General features: G+C 49.8%; 1 protein-coding gene across 2 annotated transcripts; it reads left to right on the top strand.

Annotated features, from left to right (window-relative positions):
- The first annotated feature begins 42 nt into the window (after nucleotides 1-42).
- On the top strand, nucleotides 43-12307 carry LOC111141741 (WAP four-disulfide core domain 3). Of its 2 annotated transcripts, XM_022494535.1 has the most exons (7): nucleotides 1941-2043; nucleotides 2504-2635; nucleotides 3292-3438; nucleotides 4430-4432; nucleotides 10156-10287; nucleotides 11303-11488; nucleotides 12069-12115. In XM_022494535.1, the coding sequence occupies exons 1-7, from the start codon at nucleotides 1965-1967 to the stop codon at nucleotides 12083-12085; spliced, it is 696 nt and encodes a 231-aa protein (XP_022350243.1). In that variant the 5' UTR covers nucleotides 1941-1964; the 3' UTR covers nucleotides 12086-12115. The 2 variants fall into 2 exon arrangements, 1 of the variants encoding a protein (XP_022350243.1); XR_002640223.1 differs by lacking the exons at nucleotides 1941-2043; nucleotides 4430-4432 and adding an exon at nucleotides 43-129 and having other exon boundaries at nucleotides 12069-12307.
- The last annotated feature ends 2349 nt before the right edge of the window (nucleotides 12308-14656 follow it).

Below are 14656 nucleotides of genomic sequence, written 5' to 3' on the forward strand. Positions count from 1 at the left end.
CCCGTGACGTCATTGGAACGCGCCGCGCGCCGACCCGGAAGCGCGCCGCGGCGAGATGCTGGGTTTCCATGGGAACCGCAAGGTCGAGTCTTGCTGGGGTCCCAGACTCCTAACCGCTCAGTGAGCGCGGTGGCCGGGGCTTTGCTAGGGCGGGGCCGCGCCTCGGGTGCAACTGTGGGTATTTGGTCCGGGGGATCTTTCTTCTGGGCGCAGGCTGGTGAAGTGCGGGGCAGGAGGGGGCGGCGAGCATAGCGGCGCCTGCAGTTCAGTCTTTGAAAGCCATAGAGTCGGTCTAGTGCGGGGACCCAAAACCCAACCCCAAAAGGGGGTCTGGCCCACAGGGTCCTTCTAGGGCTAGGCCCCAGGGGCTGCCTGTTTTATCTGAAAGCATCATAATGAAGGCTGGGTGGACTCCCCAAACCCTAGGGAGCTGGGTTGCTCTCTCCAGACTGGTGATTCTGGGATGGGCAGGGGACTCAGTGGAGGCGTCTGGAGTTCCTCAGAGCTCCCCTTAGCTCTGGCTTAGAGGTGAGATGTTCGTGAATAGAGCTGGATCGATTTATGGGTAGTAGAGAAAGTTACTTTTACCAGGTCACAATATGGGGTAGTAAAAAGTACGAGTTTTTCATGTAGAAAAATCTGACTTCAAATCCAGGATGATATGGTGATTAAGAACACTGACTATGGAATTGGGGTGCCTGCCTTTGGTCTACCACCTCTTAACTGTGTGACGTATGTTTCTGTGCCTCAGTTTCCCCATCTGTAGAGCGGGGATAATAGTACTTAATTCACAGGGTTGCAGTGAAGATTAAGTGAGTTAATTCATATAAAGCACTTAGAATTGTGGTGCAAGTAAACCCTCAAGCAATGCTATCGTCGTTACTATTATTAAATTCCAGTAACCACCACTTACTAGCTTTATGACCTTGGGTATTCTTTCTCAATCCCTTTCTCAATCCCAGTTTTATTACCTCTGCAAGGTTATTGTGAGGACTAAAATAAACAATACATATAAAACACATGTTCATCGAATTGTTGGTAAGTCAACAAGTGTTAAATATATCCATGCTCCAGTATCAGCCTTAAAACAATAAGGCAACTCTTCAGCACCAAACTCTTTGGCTCTATTAAGGAGATTTTTACTTTAAGCCTTGAGTTTCCTCTGCTCTTTAATCTTACGGGCTAAGCAGTCCCAGTGGATACCATTAAATATCATGTCTGACCAAAGTCATAAGCAGGACAGATAAGTCAAACGAAATAGAGGAAGAGGAGATGAAGAAAAGGAGTATAGATGGTCTAGACTACTTGAGTCATAGCAACTTCTTTTGGGTTCTGTGAACTAGCCTTCACACAATCCAAAAATGACCTGTATGGGCTAGACAGACGAAGATGCAGGTGTTGGTGTATTTGTATTCATTCTGAACAAACTGAAATATGGCTTTACTGTAGTTTTTTTTTTTCATGGTTTCTAAGTAGTCTGCTCCATTCTCTGTTTTCTAGGTTGCTAGGATGAATAGGAGCCACACTGCATTTTATTAGCTTTGGTTATTATTAAGTTGCATCTCTGGTCTTTCCCTCCATCACTTTGGCTGCAGCTGTGTCCTTCCAAAGCCCTTTAGGGCTCCCTTTGATCCTGTATCCAGTGGCCATCCCTCATTTCCCCCAACTACCCATCAGGTTCTTCTTCATTGTCCACGGGTGTTGTATATGTTCCATTACAGACTTTGATCACCGTCATCACATGTGCCTTTGGGAGTGCCAGGAATTTTCCCACATAACAGCAACCAGTCACTTTTCTTCTTGTCAGGAGAACACATCCTTGGGGGAATATTGCGAAAGAGAAGACTTTGGGGCTGGGTTTAGGGCAGTCTCCTAGTCTTGCCCATCCCTTGGTGGGTGCCCTGGGCAAGGTGTACACCTCCCGCCTGGACTGAGCGCTCATCTCAACTCTTGGCGCCATCGTCATGCTGAGTTGCCTCTTCCTCCTGAAGGTCCTTCTTGCTCTTGGGTCCCTGACATCCTGGGTGGCTGCAGGAGAGCATGGTGAGCTATTGTTTGGGGTCCCTGACCAACAGTAACAGAGAGTGACCAAGAAGAAGACCTCCCCTGCCTTTTCCTGGAGTGAGAGTCCTCATTTGTGGAGATGGTCATCTCTGTAGGACAGGACAGGATGCATGGATTCTCAGGACAGCCGGAATAGGTCTTCCTGGCTTTCTCTACCCTCTCTGGACTAGGAGGTAGGCCTTCCAGTCTGGCTTAGTAGAGGTTCTGGCTTTTGCCTAGAGCTCCTTAAATGTGAACAGGATCACACCTGCAAAGTGGCCCGATGTTCAGTAGTGGTGGGCAAGTGTCAGGGGTTGTGTGAGGGGAGGGGACAGCAGTGGCAGAGCTATCTTGGATAGGAATGTTGGCAGAGGCTGAAGAGCCTTGAAGTGCTCGGCTTCCATTCCCCATTTCTTGAGGCTTAGCGGGTCACCTCGACCTCGTGGGACATCTTTTGCAGTGAAAGCAGGAGAATGCCCTCCTGATAAGCACCCGTGCAGAGAGCTGTGCCAGGGGGATGAGTCGTGTCCTGCCGGGCAAAAGTGCTGCAGCACCGGTTGCGGTCGTGTCTGCCGAGGAGGCCTTCCAGAAGGTATGTTGGCTGGAGGGGCACAATCCAGGTGTGCTCTCTGACCTTGCCTCTGGGCTAGAAAGACCCAGAGAGGCTCCTGCCTCCTAGATGTGCTCTGGAAATGGAGCATGTCTGCAACATCTCTCCCCGGTTTGGGGGTTTCTTCTTTAATCATGCAACCCCCAGTTCTTTGTCCTCTGTCAGAAAGGAAGACACACTGATGATCTCTGCCTTTTATTTGCACTCAGGGCTCCCGTGAAGGCTGGGGGGCCAAACTGTGAGGGGAAGCCTGTTAGAGGTAGTGATCACAAGAGTCGATCTCAAGCCAAGGAGACTTTTCTTGCTGCAAATAAGCCATAAGCTACTATTTGTAAGCGTTAAGCTTTTAAGCCACGATTTCCTCACCTGTAAAATGGAGATAATGGTTTGTACCTCTTGGGATGGTTATGAGGATCAAATGAGAGGTTCCTGGCACAAGGCGAACTCAGTGAATATGAGCTCTCATCATTGTTATTGTCTTTGCTTTAGCCCCAGGGTTGAGTGTCCTAAAGAAGCTCAGGGCTTCCTTCCTTTCTTTGATTTTCCCTTTTGCTAAACCTGTGGGAGCCACTGGGCACTACTATCTCTCTGTTTCTCTCTCTCTTTTTGTGTGTGGCTGTCTTCCTTTTTCCCTACAGGGAGGAAAGGAGATTGTCCCAGGGCTGTTCGGAAACAATCCTGCTTCCAAAGGTGCGTCACTGATGAGACTTGTCCAGGTACAGAGAAATGCTGCACGTTTGGATGTAACAAGCGCTGTGTGGTCCCAGTCACTAAACCCAAGCTGGGTAAGAAATATTGCCCCAGGCCTTCCCGGGCTCGCTGGCCTGCCGTCTCCTTTCTCAAATAAGCCCACACCATACTATTCCTGGTTTTTCCTTACTTTGAGCCACGATAATTGCCTGCCAAATTCTGAGAACCTTAAAAACAAACAAACAAACCACAGACAAAAGGTACCCCAGCCAGGATGATCTGTGGCATGGGATCCAGGCAGGCAGAGGAGGCTGCCAGCAGGGAGATCTGTGACTTGCGGAACTTTCTGCTCTTGTGCTTGCCTCCTCCCCTGGCTCCTGAGAGGCCTCCAAAAAGTATTAGAAATTGACAGTGTCTCTCCGTGGCTTGTTCCTTCTCATGTCCCTGTCGTTTCCAGATTTTTATGGTTAATTTTGCTTGTTTGTGCTTCCAAATAAATTTTATTATGATATTGTTTCGCACTACCCCCCTCCCTGAAAATACAGAGGCTGCTTTTTTTAGAGAGATGTTAGATATATAAATTAATTTCAGGGGGGCACCTGGGTGGCTCAGTGGGTTAAGCGTCGCCTTTAGCTGAGGTCATGATCTCGGGGTCCTGAGATAGAGCCCCATGTTGGGATCCCTGCTCAGCAGGGAGTCTGCTTCTCCCTCTCCTTCTGCCCCTTGCCCTGCTCTTGCTCGCTCTCTCACTTTTTCTCTCTCAAATTAATAAAATCTTTAAAAAATTAACTTAGGCACAACGGACATTTTTATGTTGAATCTTTATGTCTTCCCATTGTCCAGATGTGTTTGGTGTATTTCAGGGTGTTTTATAGTTTTAAAATACTTCTTGATAAGTTAATGCCTAAGTTTTATTTTTTCTTCACTGCATTAAATGGGGTCTTACATCACACCTTCCATTATGTTTCCTAAAGAAACTGGAACCATTCTCTGTGAGTGCATGTGGCAGCTATTCCAGTAGAAAAGCTTATATTTTGGTCATCAGAGAGCTGGGTTCAAGCCTGAGGCTCCCCAGTTACCAGCCAGCAGGTCCCTGGTCAAGTGTCTTCTGCTTCCCTGGGCCACATTTCCCTTCTCTGTCAAATGGAAAGAATAAGCCTTGGAGGTTGTTGTAAAGGTTCAAAGTATGTAAAGTGTTTAGCCCTCAGTGGACATTGGCTTCCTTCCTGTTGCCTGCTAAGTTGGGCTTCCTCAGGAGTGCAGTTGCTAACCAGCCCCTTTTATCAAGAACCAGGATTGCTTTCTCCTCCCTGGACCTCTTCCTCTTGGAGACCCTGGAACTCCACAGCATGTGACCGCCTCTTTCCTCCCAGCCAAACCTCACCAGGTAGCAGCCCCTTCCCTGGACCCCGTGGGGCTGTCTCTGTCTGGCTTTGGCAGCTCGCTTGGGCACCCTGCCCATAAGAGAGAATAGAGGGTTGTCTTCCTTGCCAGGACTCTTTTGGCCCAGTTTTGGAACCAGAGCCTGGGAACCTGTGTCAGGCCAGTCACTCACCGCCAGCCTGCAGGGCCCAGCACAGTCTTCCAGTGTGTGAAGCTGATGGCCGAGTGACAGGGGCTGAGGGACAGGCTGGCACCCAAGCCAGGCCCTTTGTGAGCAGCTCTGAGCCCTGGCCAGGCCAGACAGGGCTGCCTCCTCCCTTGGAGCCAGGCAGCCTGCAACGGTGACCTCCCTGCTGATTTCCCAGAGCGTACTTACTGGCTGAGTGCAGGTCCTCGTCTAGCGGGAGGCGGAAGTGGCTGCACTCTTAGCAGGCAGTGACTTCCCTAGGGCTCCGGGGCTGGGCTGGACTGCTCAGTGGGACTGGTTACTACACTTGGCATCACAGGAGGCTGTCCGTCCTGGGCTCTGAACAGTTCCTGCTCTCCCTCAGCTCTGACATGGCCAGAGTTTTACCAGAGCCAGTGCCGGTCGGCATGGTAAGGCGGTGGGACGGTCAGGCCGCCCGAGGGCTTGGGGCAGACACTGGCACCTGCCCCGTGAGGCTGCTCTGGTCTGAGTATGATGTGAGCCGTGGCTTCTCTGATTGCTGTGTGGCCTCTCTGGTCCTGGCCTTTGTCTCTCTAAAGTGGAGATGAGTGTACTTACCTCAAAGAGTGATAATGTCCTTTGGGCAGCTAGAACAGGACACCATGGACTGGGAGGCTTATAGATAAAAGACATTTATGTCTTGAATTCTAGAGGCTGAGAAGTCCAAGGTTAAGACGCCAGCATATTCAGTGTCTGGGGAAAGCCAGCTTCCTGGTTCACAGACTGCCATGTCTTTCCTGGGAGCTCACACGGTGGACAGGCGCAGTGCGGGCAGCGTCCCCTTCATGGGGGCTCCCCTCTCACGACCTCGTCACCTCCCAAAGCCCCCATCTCCTAAACCCATCACACTGGGGGTCTATATCATACACTTTGGAAGAAGTTATTTATTTATTTATTTATTTATTTATTTATTATTTTAAAAGATTCTATGTATTTCTATGACAGAGAGACAGCAAGAGAGGAAACACGAGCAGGGGGGGCAGGAAAGGGAGAAGCAGGCTTCCCGCCGAGCAGGGAGCCCGATGTGGGACTCAGTCCCACGACCCTGGGATCATGACCCGAGCTGAAGGTAGAGGCTCAATGACTGAGCCACCCAGGCGTCCCGAGAAATGTATTTAAAAAGCCTTTAGAAAACCTGCCAAATAACGTTTAGCAGCTTGTGCTGTGATGCCCAGCACGTCTCTGTTCAGATTCTCTCCCCACCATCCCAAGTCTGACTTGTCTGTCCACTCCCCCACTTTCTCCCTCGCTCACTACCTATCGAGCCTCTGCCTGGCTGGCATATGTGTCCCGTGGTGAGCAAGGCCGCTGTGGTTAAAAATACTGGGCACCAACTGTGATGAGGACTGCAAAGGGACATCAAAGCAAGCTGGAGAGGAGGTGTCCTTTCTTTCTTTTTTTTTTTTTTTAAAGATTCTATTTATTCTTGACAGAGATCACAAGTAGGCAGAGAGGCAGGCAGAGAGAGAGGAAAGGAAGCATGCTCCCCAATGAGCAGAGAGCCCAACGTGGGGCTCGATCCCAGCACCCCGAGATCATGACCCGAGCCAAAGGCAGAGGCTAGGAGGTGTCCTTTCAACCTGGAGGATGAGCAGGAGCTGCACCAGCCAAGGCTGGGAGTAGGGAAGAGCTTACTGTTTCAATGAAGTGAAAGGAGGTCAGTGGGGTTGGAGGAAAGGGAAAGAGAAGGAAGGTGGCTCCACTTAGGGAGAGTTCCAGATTTCGGGTTAGTCTCCAGGGCTTCTGTCTAAGGCTTTGTTCTAAACGCACTGGGAAGCCTTTGCAGGGCTTGTAAAAGCAGGGAAGTGAGGCCCAGTCTGGTTTTCATTTTACTTTATTTAAAAAAACTTTTTAAAAAGATTTCTTTATTAGGAGACTTAAAAGTAAAGATTTATTTATTCATTAGAGAGAGAGAGAGAGAGAGAGATAGAGAGAGAGAGAGAGAAGGAGCACTGGAGGGGCAGAGGGAGAGGGAGAAGCAGACTCCCTGTTGAGCAGGGAGCCACCCAGTCTCCCTGTGAGTGAGTCCCAGCTCTTGTTCTTGGGTAATACTTGTGGAGTGTAGGGAATCACAATGATGTGGCTTAAAGGACCACATCATTGGTCCCGGTGTCAGAGCTGGGAATTTGGGACCCAGTTCTGCCACCATTGACCACAGGCCAGTCCTGCTCCTTTTCCGGATGTCTGGCTGTCTGGCTGTCTGGCTGTCTGGCTGTCTGGCTGTCTGTTTGCAGGAGGAGGTATGATGACTCAGAGGGCCCTTCTTGGCTTAAGAAGTTTTGAGATTTCACTTTTCTATCAGCACCACTGTCCTTCCCTCAAATATAGTGGAAGGTTAGAGCTGGGGCAACAGTAAAGCCTATGTCTGAGTATTTCCTGGGTGTCAGGTTTTTATTCCATTTTTTGTGTGTGTGATAGCTTGGGTCTTGGGATAGGGGCATATTTGAAGGGTGGGGATGACCATTCCCATTCTGACTCTCATTCCTCTTTCTCATCCTGGTTAGATTCCTGGTTAGATAACTATGAGGTGCCTGGAAGCCATGTGGTATGAGGAACTGAGCTTACCTAGTTTGGGAAACCTGAGATAGTGAGAGGCAGAGGGTCCTGTCTGGGATGATGGTGCTAGCCATGTTTTCACAAGGTTTCTGGGCACAGGACAAGGACTGATGGATAGAACTTCTAGACATCCAGATTTCAGTTGAGTGTAAAGTGTAAGAATGGGGTGCCCGAGTGGCTCAGTTGGTTAAGCAGCTGACTCTTGATTTTGGCTCAGGTCGTGGACTCAGGGTTGTGAGATGGACCCCTGCATCAGGCTCTGTGCTCAGCGCAGAGTCTGCTTGAGATTCTCTCTCTCTCTCTTTTCTCCTCTGCCTCTCCCACATGTGCTCTCTCCCCCTCTCTCTTTAAAATAAATAGATAAAGAAATCTTAAAAATTGTAAGGATGGCATAGTCTGGCTTGGAGGCCATCAGTTCCAGTGTTTGAGCTGAGAGTAGGGAATTATTTGGCAGGAATTCATGGGGGATGCAGTGGTGGCCGTGGTGTGTACTGGTCAAAGGGCATGTGCTCTGACCCTCAGGGCTTCAGCCTGTTCCCCAAGAGTCCCTTCACTGTGTCTACTATTTGACAAAACTCCAGGGACCTCAAGGAAGCCTAGCCTGGAAGAGAGTAGAGGTTTCTCCTTGCCTGGTCCTGGGGATGAGGAGGGGCAGAGCACTCCTGGCATTAGTCACTTCAGGGCCAAGCTCAGCAAAATGGTGACATCTGGGAAGGGTGTTGCTCTGTATAGCTCCACAAGAAGTTATATTACTAGGTTTTTCCCACCAGAGATATATATATTTTTTTATGCCCAGCCTTCTCAACTGTGGGATGAAAGGCTTCGTTCTTTGTTAAATAGATTTTAGTGTTTGTCAAGCAGGTGGGGAGGTGTGGAGAGGTGCATCTGGCAATTAGCGTGACCATGTGTTCTGGATAAAAAATCAAATTCGATGTGTTCTGACAATGGCAGAGATTCTTTGAAATAGGGACTGTTCAGGAAAATCCTGTGATGCCGGGTTATTAGACCCTGACTGTCAGCTGCACATAGCCTCCTGGGAGGCCAACACTGGCTTTTTTCCATCATGGCAGACTTCCCAGAGCCCTCCATAGGCAATTGTACTTACATGTCCCAACTCAGAGGCACTGGGCCAGTCCTGCTTCGGTTTTCCATAATGCTTTTAATAGCCTGTCGCTTCTTTTCTCCACTTAAAGAAGCTGAAATAAACACTGAGATGAATGAGTCATGGCGAGGCAGTTTGGTTTGGATGTGGGTTCCTAGGGTGTGCCTGCTCCGGGGGACCTGGCCCAGGGCCTGCGTGTTTAAAGGATGGTGTAGTAGAAAGAGTGCTTGCTTGCAAACCAAGAGGCTGAGTTTTGTCCTGCTTTGCCACTGACTCACTCTGTCATTCTGGGCAAACCTCTTCTCTTCTCTGAGTGTCGCTATCTTCAGAGGGGTGGTGAAGGGGCACATCGTGGATGTGTCTGGCTGTATGCAACAGAAAATTAACAAAATAGGGGTTCCTTTTTCCTCACATAACAAGAAGTCCTGAAGTGGGGACCAGGGCTGGGATGGTGGCTCCACGATACCGACGAGGATGAGGTTATTTATTTTTTTTCCTTCTCCTTTGCCTTCCTTGACTTCGTCATACTCGTTGCCTCGTGGTTGAAGAAGATGGTTCTACCTCCCTGGGTTAGCTCTGTCTTTGCACCGGAAGAAAGAGAAGTCAGGGCGCAGTTTGAAAGGTGCAATAGCTGGGTCAAGAATGCAAAAGTTTTTCCAGCTTCTGTCCTAGTTTGTGGCCACTTCTAGTTACAAGGTAACTTGGGGAAGCAAGGCTTTGCAGCTGGCTGGGCTCGCTGCCTCTCCAAACACAACTGTGGTTTCATTAGCAAGTGCTTCAGTTGTCCACGGCTGCATCACAAATACTTCCCAAACTTAGTGGCTCAAAATGACAACAGTTGCCTCTTTCCCTTGGCTGTTTGGGTTGGCTCACCTGGGCCGTTCTTCTGCCCACACGGCGAAGCTAGGTCACTCATGTAGCTGCGTGCAGCTGGGAGCCCAGCGGGTAACTTGACGGTGGTTGGACCGGGCGGGATGCGTCTCTTCATCCAGCTTCTCTCTCTCTGGGGCATCTCATCATTCTGGAGTTGAGCTCAAGCTTCTTCATGGCATAGCGGCTGGTTTCCAAGGCGGGGGGTGTTTTAAGGGGACAAACCCCAACACGCAAGTGCTTATCAGGCCTCTGCTCGCATCACGCTTGCTGGTGTCCTGTTCGTCAAAGCAAGACACACAGTCCAGCCCAGAGACCATATGGGAGGTGTGGCTCCCTGGGGGCCACCACCATAGGTGTCTACCACGGGAAGGAGGGAGGGACAGTGAATGTGGGGCTGGCCATAAGTCTGTTTGCCACACTGGGTTAGATCTCCATAGTGTTTTCCAGATTGTGAGTCTTGAGAACACTTTAGTAGTCGATGACCAGGATTAAAAAAAAAAAAAAAAGAAAGAACTAGAAAGACTGTAAAGTACATACATATATGCACATAAATACATATTTTAGGCAAGCATAGGATTAACATGCACAATGAAATATATATAATATAATAAAACTCAAGAGTCACAGTGAAAATATCTGGGAACACTGGGTCTGAACACCTCTGGGTCCCATGCTTTGATTCTGTGGCAGAGTCTGGTGGTGAATGTCCTGCTGACCCCCTTCCATGTGAGGAGCTGTGTGACAGGGACGAGTCCTGTCCCCAGGGGCATAAGTGCTGCAGTACCGGCTGTGGCCACTCTTGCCGTGGAGACATTCAGGGAGGTATGTTGGCCTCTTGGGGAAGGGATTCGTGAGTTTCAGGGTGGGTTGGGGAGGGAGCCATCTGTGGCCTTCTGGTCTTTCCCTTCCTGGGAGGAGTCAGAGTTCTCATCCCTCCTGTCCTCCTAGACCCAGCCCAAAGCCACCCCACCTCTCCTGGGGCCCAGGGGCCCCGCACTGGTGTCGAAAGAACTAGGGGAAGGCAGTGAGTTAGAAGGAAAAGTCCTAAGACTGGAAGATAGGTGGTGTGGCTTCTGGTCTTGGTTCTGCTGCTGACCGGCTCTGTAACCTCAGGGAAGCAGACTTGTCCTGAGCCAGTTTCTTCATCTGTAAGGTGAGGGAGTTGCCCAAGGTCATGGCTTTCTGACCAGATTCTTAGCAACATATTCACAATAGATAAGAGCATTTCTGATCTGACTTCTTTGTTTCAACATATGTATTTTTAAACGAATCCATATTTTCGATATGCTCCTTTCGTACCAGGCACTGTAGAACTCCACTTCAGAATCACTGGCTCAGATGTTGTTTTTAGACAACGTGTAGATTCCCAGGTAGTGTTCAAGTTTCTGAAGATAGATTCTTGTCCTTATCATCAGGGAAGGTAGACAGATCAAGAACTGGAATGAATTCTGATGAGAGGAGCACAAAGCAGGGCACCAAACCTTGTCTGGGGTGGCAGAGGGAGGCCTCCTGGAGGAAGGGACACTGAGAGGCCCAGCCATGGGGGGAGGGGGTGGGGAGCTCCGTGGCACTCCACGCAGCCCCACCCACAGAGGCATCGAACCCAGGGACCTCTGGGGAACTCTGTGGGAGACCATTTGAAAACTGCTGGTCCAGATGCTCTCTTACGGCCCCACTGATTCTCAGAGGCTCTAACTCCCAGGCTTCCCAGGCAGAACTTTGGTTAAGATCTGGCTACAGTCAGGGATGGATTCGTCTGGAGACTCCGAGTCTCAGTTGCATCCAGAGTCAGTGGCGCTGACACTCCCGTCTCTACCTGTTTCTGTTGCCCCCGCAGGGCGGGGTGGTGAGTGTCCACACCTTCTGGTGGGCTTGTGCATTGTCACCTGCATGATGGATGAGAACTGCCAGGCCTGGGAAAAGTGCTGCACGTCAGGCTGCGGCCGCTTCTGTGTCCCGCCCGTTCTGCCAGCGGAACTGGCCACAAACCCCAACCGGACCCTCAACCCTGGTTCTGCCAGAGGTGAGTCACGGCCAGCCTCATTGAGAAGAGTGCACTTGACTGCTGTGTGTGGACAGCACTGGCTTAGCTCCTGGGTAGGAGCCTTCAGAGGATCAAGACTAAGTTCTTGCCCTGGAGAGTCTGGTGGGAGAGAAAGATCCAATGCCCCAGATGGGAAACCTTCATATAGACCGCGTGGGCTTCTAGGCTCTGAGTGGGTGTGGCTCCTTGGGAAGGTCTTTCTGCCAAAGTAGGATTGGATCTGGGCCCTAAAGACTAGGCAGGATGCGGCAAAGGGAGGAAAGCACAGAGAACATGCTGGACAGGCGGTCTGGTGGTGAGCAAAGGCATAAAGGTGGAATGTGTGTGACACACTTGGGGACCCGGGTCGGGATGGGGCGAGAGTGAGCTGTTTTGGTGCTAGGAGATACAAGGTTGACATCTGAGTGAGTCATCTTCACTGCCAGTTTGGACTGGATTGTCTGGGAAATGGTGCCATCCAAGGCTTTGGGGAGCCATGCATGACCAACTTTTCTCTAGGGTCGGGGGGAGCCGGAACCAGGAGGACACAAGTGTGACCTGCTGCTGCTTCTTTCTGCAGGGATCCTGGTGCCTTAGCTGTCGTGATTCGTCCTGAGCTGCTTTGGTGATGACAGGGGGGGCTTGTCCTGGCTGCCAGGAGAGGGTGATGTCCTAGGGCTGTGACCCTCCTGAGGGCTCTCGTTGCCCTCTCTGCTCTGCTTCTGTTCCTGCTGTGGCCCTGAGCACGGGAATCAGAGTCGTGGGTTTGGGCAATGGTGTGCGGTACTGCTTTTCCCCAATAAAGACTGTACTGACCTTCTTGCCTGTGCTGTTGGAGGGCCAGGACGAGGAGGAGAGAGAGCCAGGGAGTCTGAGCACGGCTGCAGGATTACGGGACTTAAGGAACCCATCCTTTCCGAGAACACTGAAAGTGGGTGCTGCCCCAGTGGTGAGGGCAAAGGTGGGTGGGAGTCAGTCTCAGCTGATTTGCCATAGATTTCTCTCTCTCAAGCCTCAGGAGTGGGACCATCAGGGCTCTTCTTGGGCCTGCTGATCTTTTAATAGAGAATGTGAGTTGGGGATGGAACTGGGGTGGGAAACTAGTTTACTATAGTTTCTTGGATGGTCCCACCTTGGATCTCCTTCTCTGGGGGCTGGCCCTTGGCTCCAAGACAAGCAGGTTGTCCCCTTCAGGTAGCTTTGCTATAGGGAAGGGTTGCCTTCAGTTTCTCAGAATATAAAAGATTAAAAATAAATTTTAAAAATGCATACAAAATGGATCACGTTCTATATCCTGGAGAAATTTATGTCATCACATTATTTTGTAACGGGACACCATGAGAATAGCTAATTTAATTAGTCTTCTCTTGGTGAACATGAATCCCTGTACATATAAAGTTTGGCCTTCTTTTGCAGGCACATCTGGGGAAATTCTTTGTGGTAGAATTCTAGTTTCTCCAATAGAGCCTGACCCCCTCAGAAAAGGCCCTCAATCAGTGTTTGTTGAGTGACTGAAAGAATGAATATAATTCCCAAGTCTGTCTGTAAGGAATTTGTTGAGCTTTGAGTATTAGAAAACCCACCAAACAGTGGCTTAGTCAATAAAGACAATTTAATTTTCTCACATTGGAGTGTGGAGAGAGGCATCCACAGCGCTAATGAGAAGACTCCTTCCTTCCTTCCCCACCAACCCCAGCATGCTGGCTTTTGTCCTCAAGACGGTCCCCTTACGGGTGTGGGACGGGTGTGGGACGATTGCTGCAGCCCTGGACATCATGGCAGGAAGGTCTGTGGAAAGGGTAATGGTGAAAAGACCTTCACCTCAAATGGTCTCTCCTTTTAATGACAGAGACCATCTTCCCTGGAAGCTGACCCCTCCCCACGTTTCCCTCGTCCTCTCATTGTCTGGAAAAGCAAATGTCTGCAAACAGTAAGGGGAAAATGTGACTTCTTAGATGAAACGTGCTTCATCCTTGAGGCTGAGGGAGGGACCCACCTGGGTTTAAAAATTGAGATTCTATTAGCAAGGAAGGAGAGAATGGGGGAGGGAAGTAATGAACCTCGTGTGTCGTACTGCGTTAAAGGACATATGCATTCAAAATTTGGGCAGAAATTTCTAAGTAGGTAGGACTTTTATAACAAGAAAGAATATTAGTGCTCGCCTTGAATATTGCAAAAATGTTTTTTATAATTCCCAACTCTAACAGAAAAAGGCAAGTTACAACGTAAAAAAAAACCTTCCAGGGCACCTGGGTGACACATTCGGTTGGGTGTCTGACTCTTAAATTCTGCTCAGGCTGTGATCTCAGGGTTGTGAGATCGAGCCCTGTGTCGGGCTCTGAGTCTGCTCAAGACTCTCTCTCCCTGTGCCCCTCCTCCAATAAATAAATAAAACTTTAAAATTAAAAAAAATTTCCATCACTGTTGTCTTTTTGTGCCCCTTTCTCTCTGTTTTCACACTGGCCTGTGAAATTCTGGTTTTCTACTGGTTCGGAATACTCATCTCTTTGAGAGGACATGTCTGTGTTTGATCTGAAGAAGAGTGGCTAGTGTGAGCCTTGCCATGGCTATCCTAGGGACCCTCAGGGTCCCAGGCTCATAGTGCAGGGAACTAGGAGGACCTCCCGCGTCAGTGTAATTGGCTGCTGAACAACTTGGTAGGTTCTTCTTCCATTGTTTTCCTTATCGTGTTATTGTTTATTAAAAAAAGAGATAATACACGGACACCATCTAAAAAATCAATATGGAGAAGCTTTCAATGAAAACAGCAATCCTGGGATCTTAAAATACGGTAGGATGATTTTCCGCTGGAGGTGGGGGTGGGACCGGAAAGGAAGGTGTGAGTCCCAGCCCAGCTCAGGCTGAGCACCAGGAGAGATGTCCCTTCCAGATCTTTCCTCTTCATCTGGGGCAGCCCACCCTGTCCACATGGGAGCAATGACATGGGGTGGTGGGGAGGGGAGAGAATGAGAGAGAGAGAGAGAGAGAGAGAGAGAGAGAGTGCGCGCGTGCGCAAGAGCGAGCATGGGCATGAACCAAAGGGTTGAATTTGACCCTTTGTTTTTGTTGTTTTTGTTTGATTGTGTTGGAGTTGGAGGTCAAAGGTTGAGATGGGGCCAAGTTCCGTTTCTCCCTCCCCCTCCTCTGGGCCTTTCTAGGCCTCTTTCC

This window comes from Enhydra lutris, unplaced genomic scaffold (assembly GCF_002288905.1).
Source record: "Enhydra lutris kenyoni isolate GAN:26980312 unplaced genomic scaffold, ASM228890v2 scaffoldscaffold6, whole genome shotgun sequence".
Taxonomy (NCBI): Eukaryota; Metazoa; Chordata; class Mammalia; order Carnivora; family Mustelidae; genus Enhydra; species Enhydra lutris.

Bases quoted from the DNA above. Each gene is read 5' to 3' on its own strand.
- LOC111141741 (XM_022494535.1), top strand. From the start codon at position 1,965: ATGCTGAGTTGCCTCTTCCTCCTGAAGGTCCTTCTTGCTCTTGGGTCC. The intron at 2,044-2,503 runs GTGAGCTATTGT...CATCTTTTGCAG, and splicing joins GGTGGCTGCAGGAGAGCATG to TGAAAGCAGGAGAATGCCCT. The intron at 10,288-11,302 runs GTATGTTGGCCT...TTGCCCCCGCAG, and splicing joins CCGTGGAGACATTCAGGGAG to GGCGGGGTGGTGAGTGTCCA.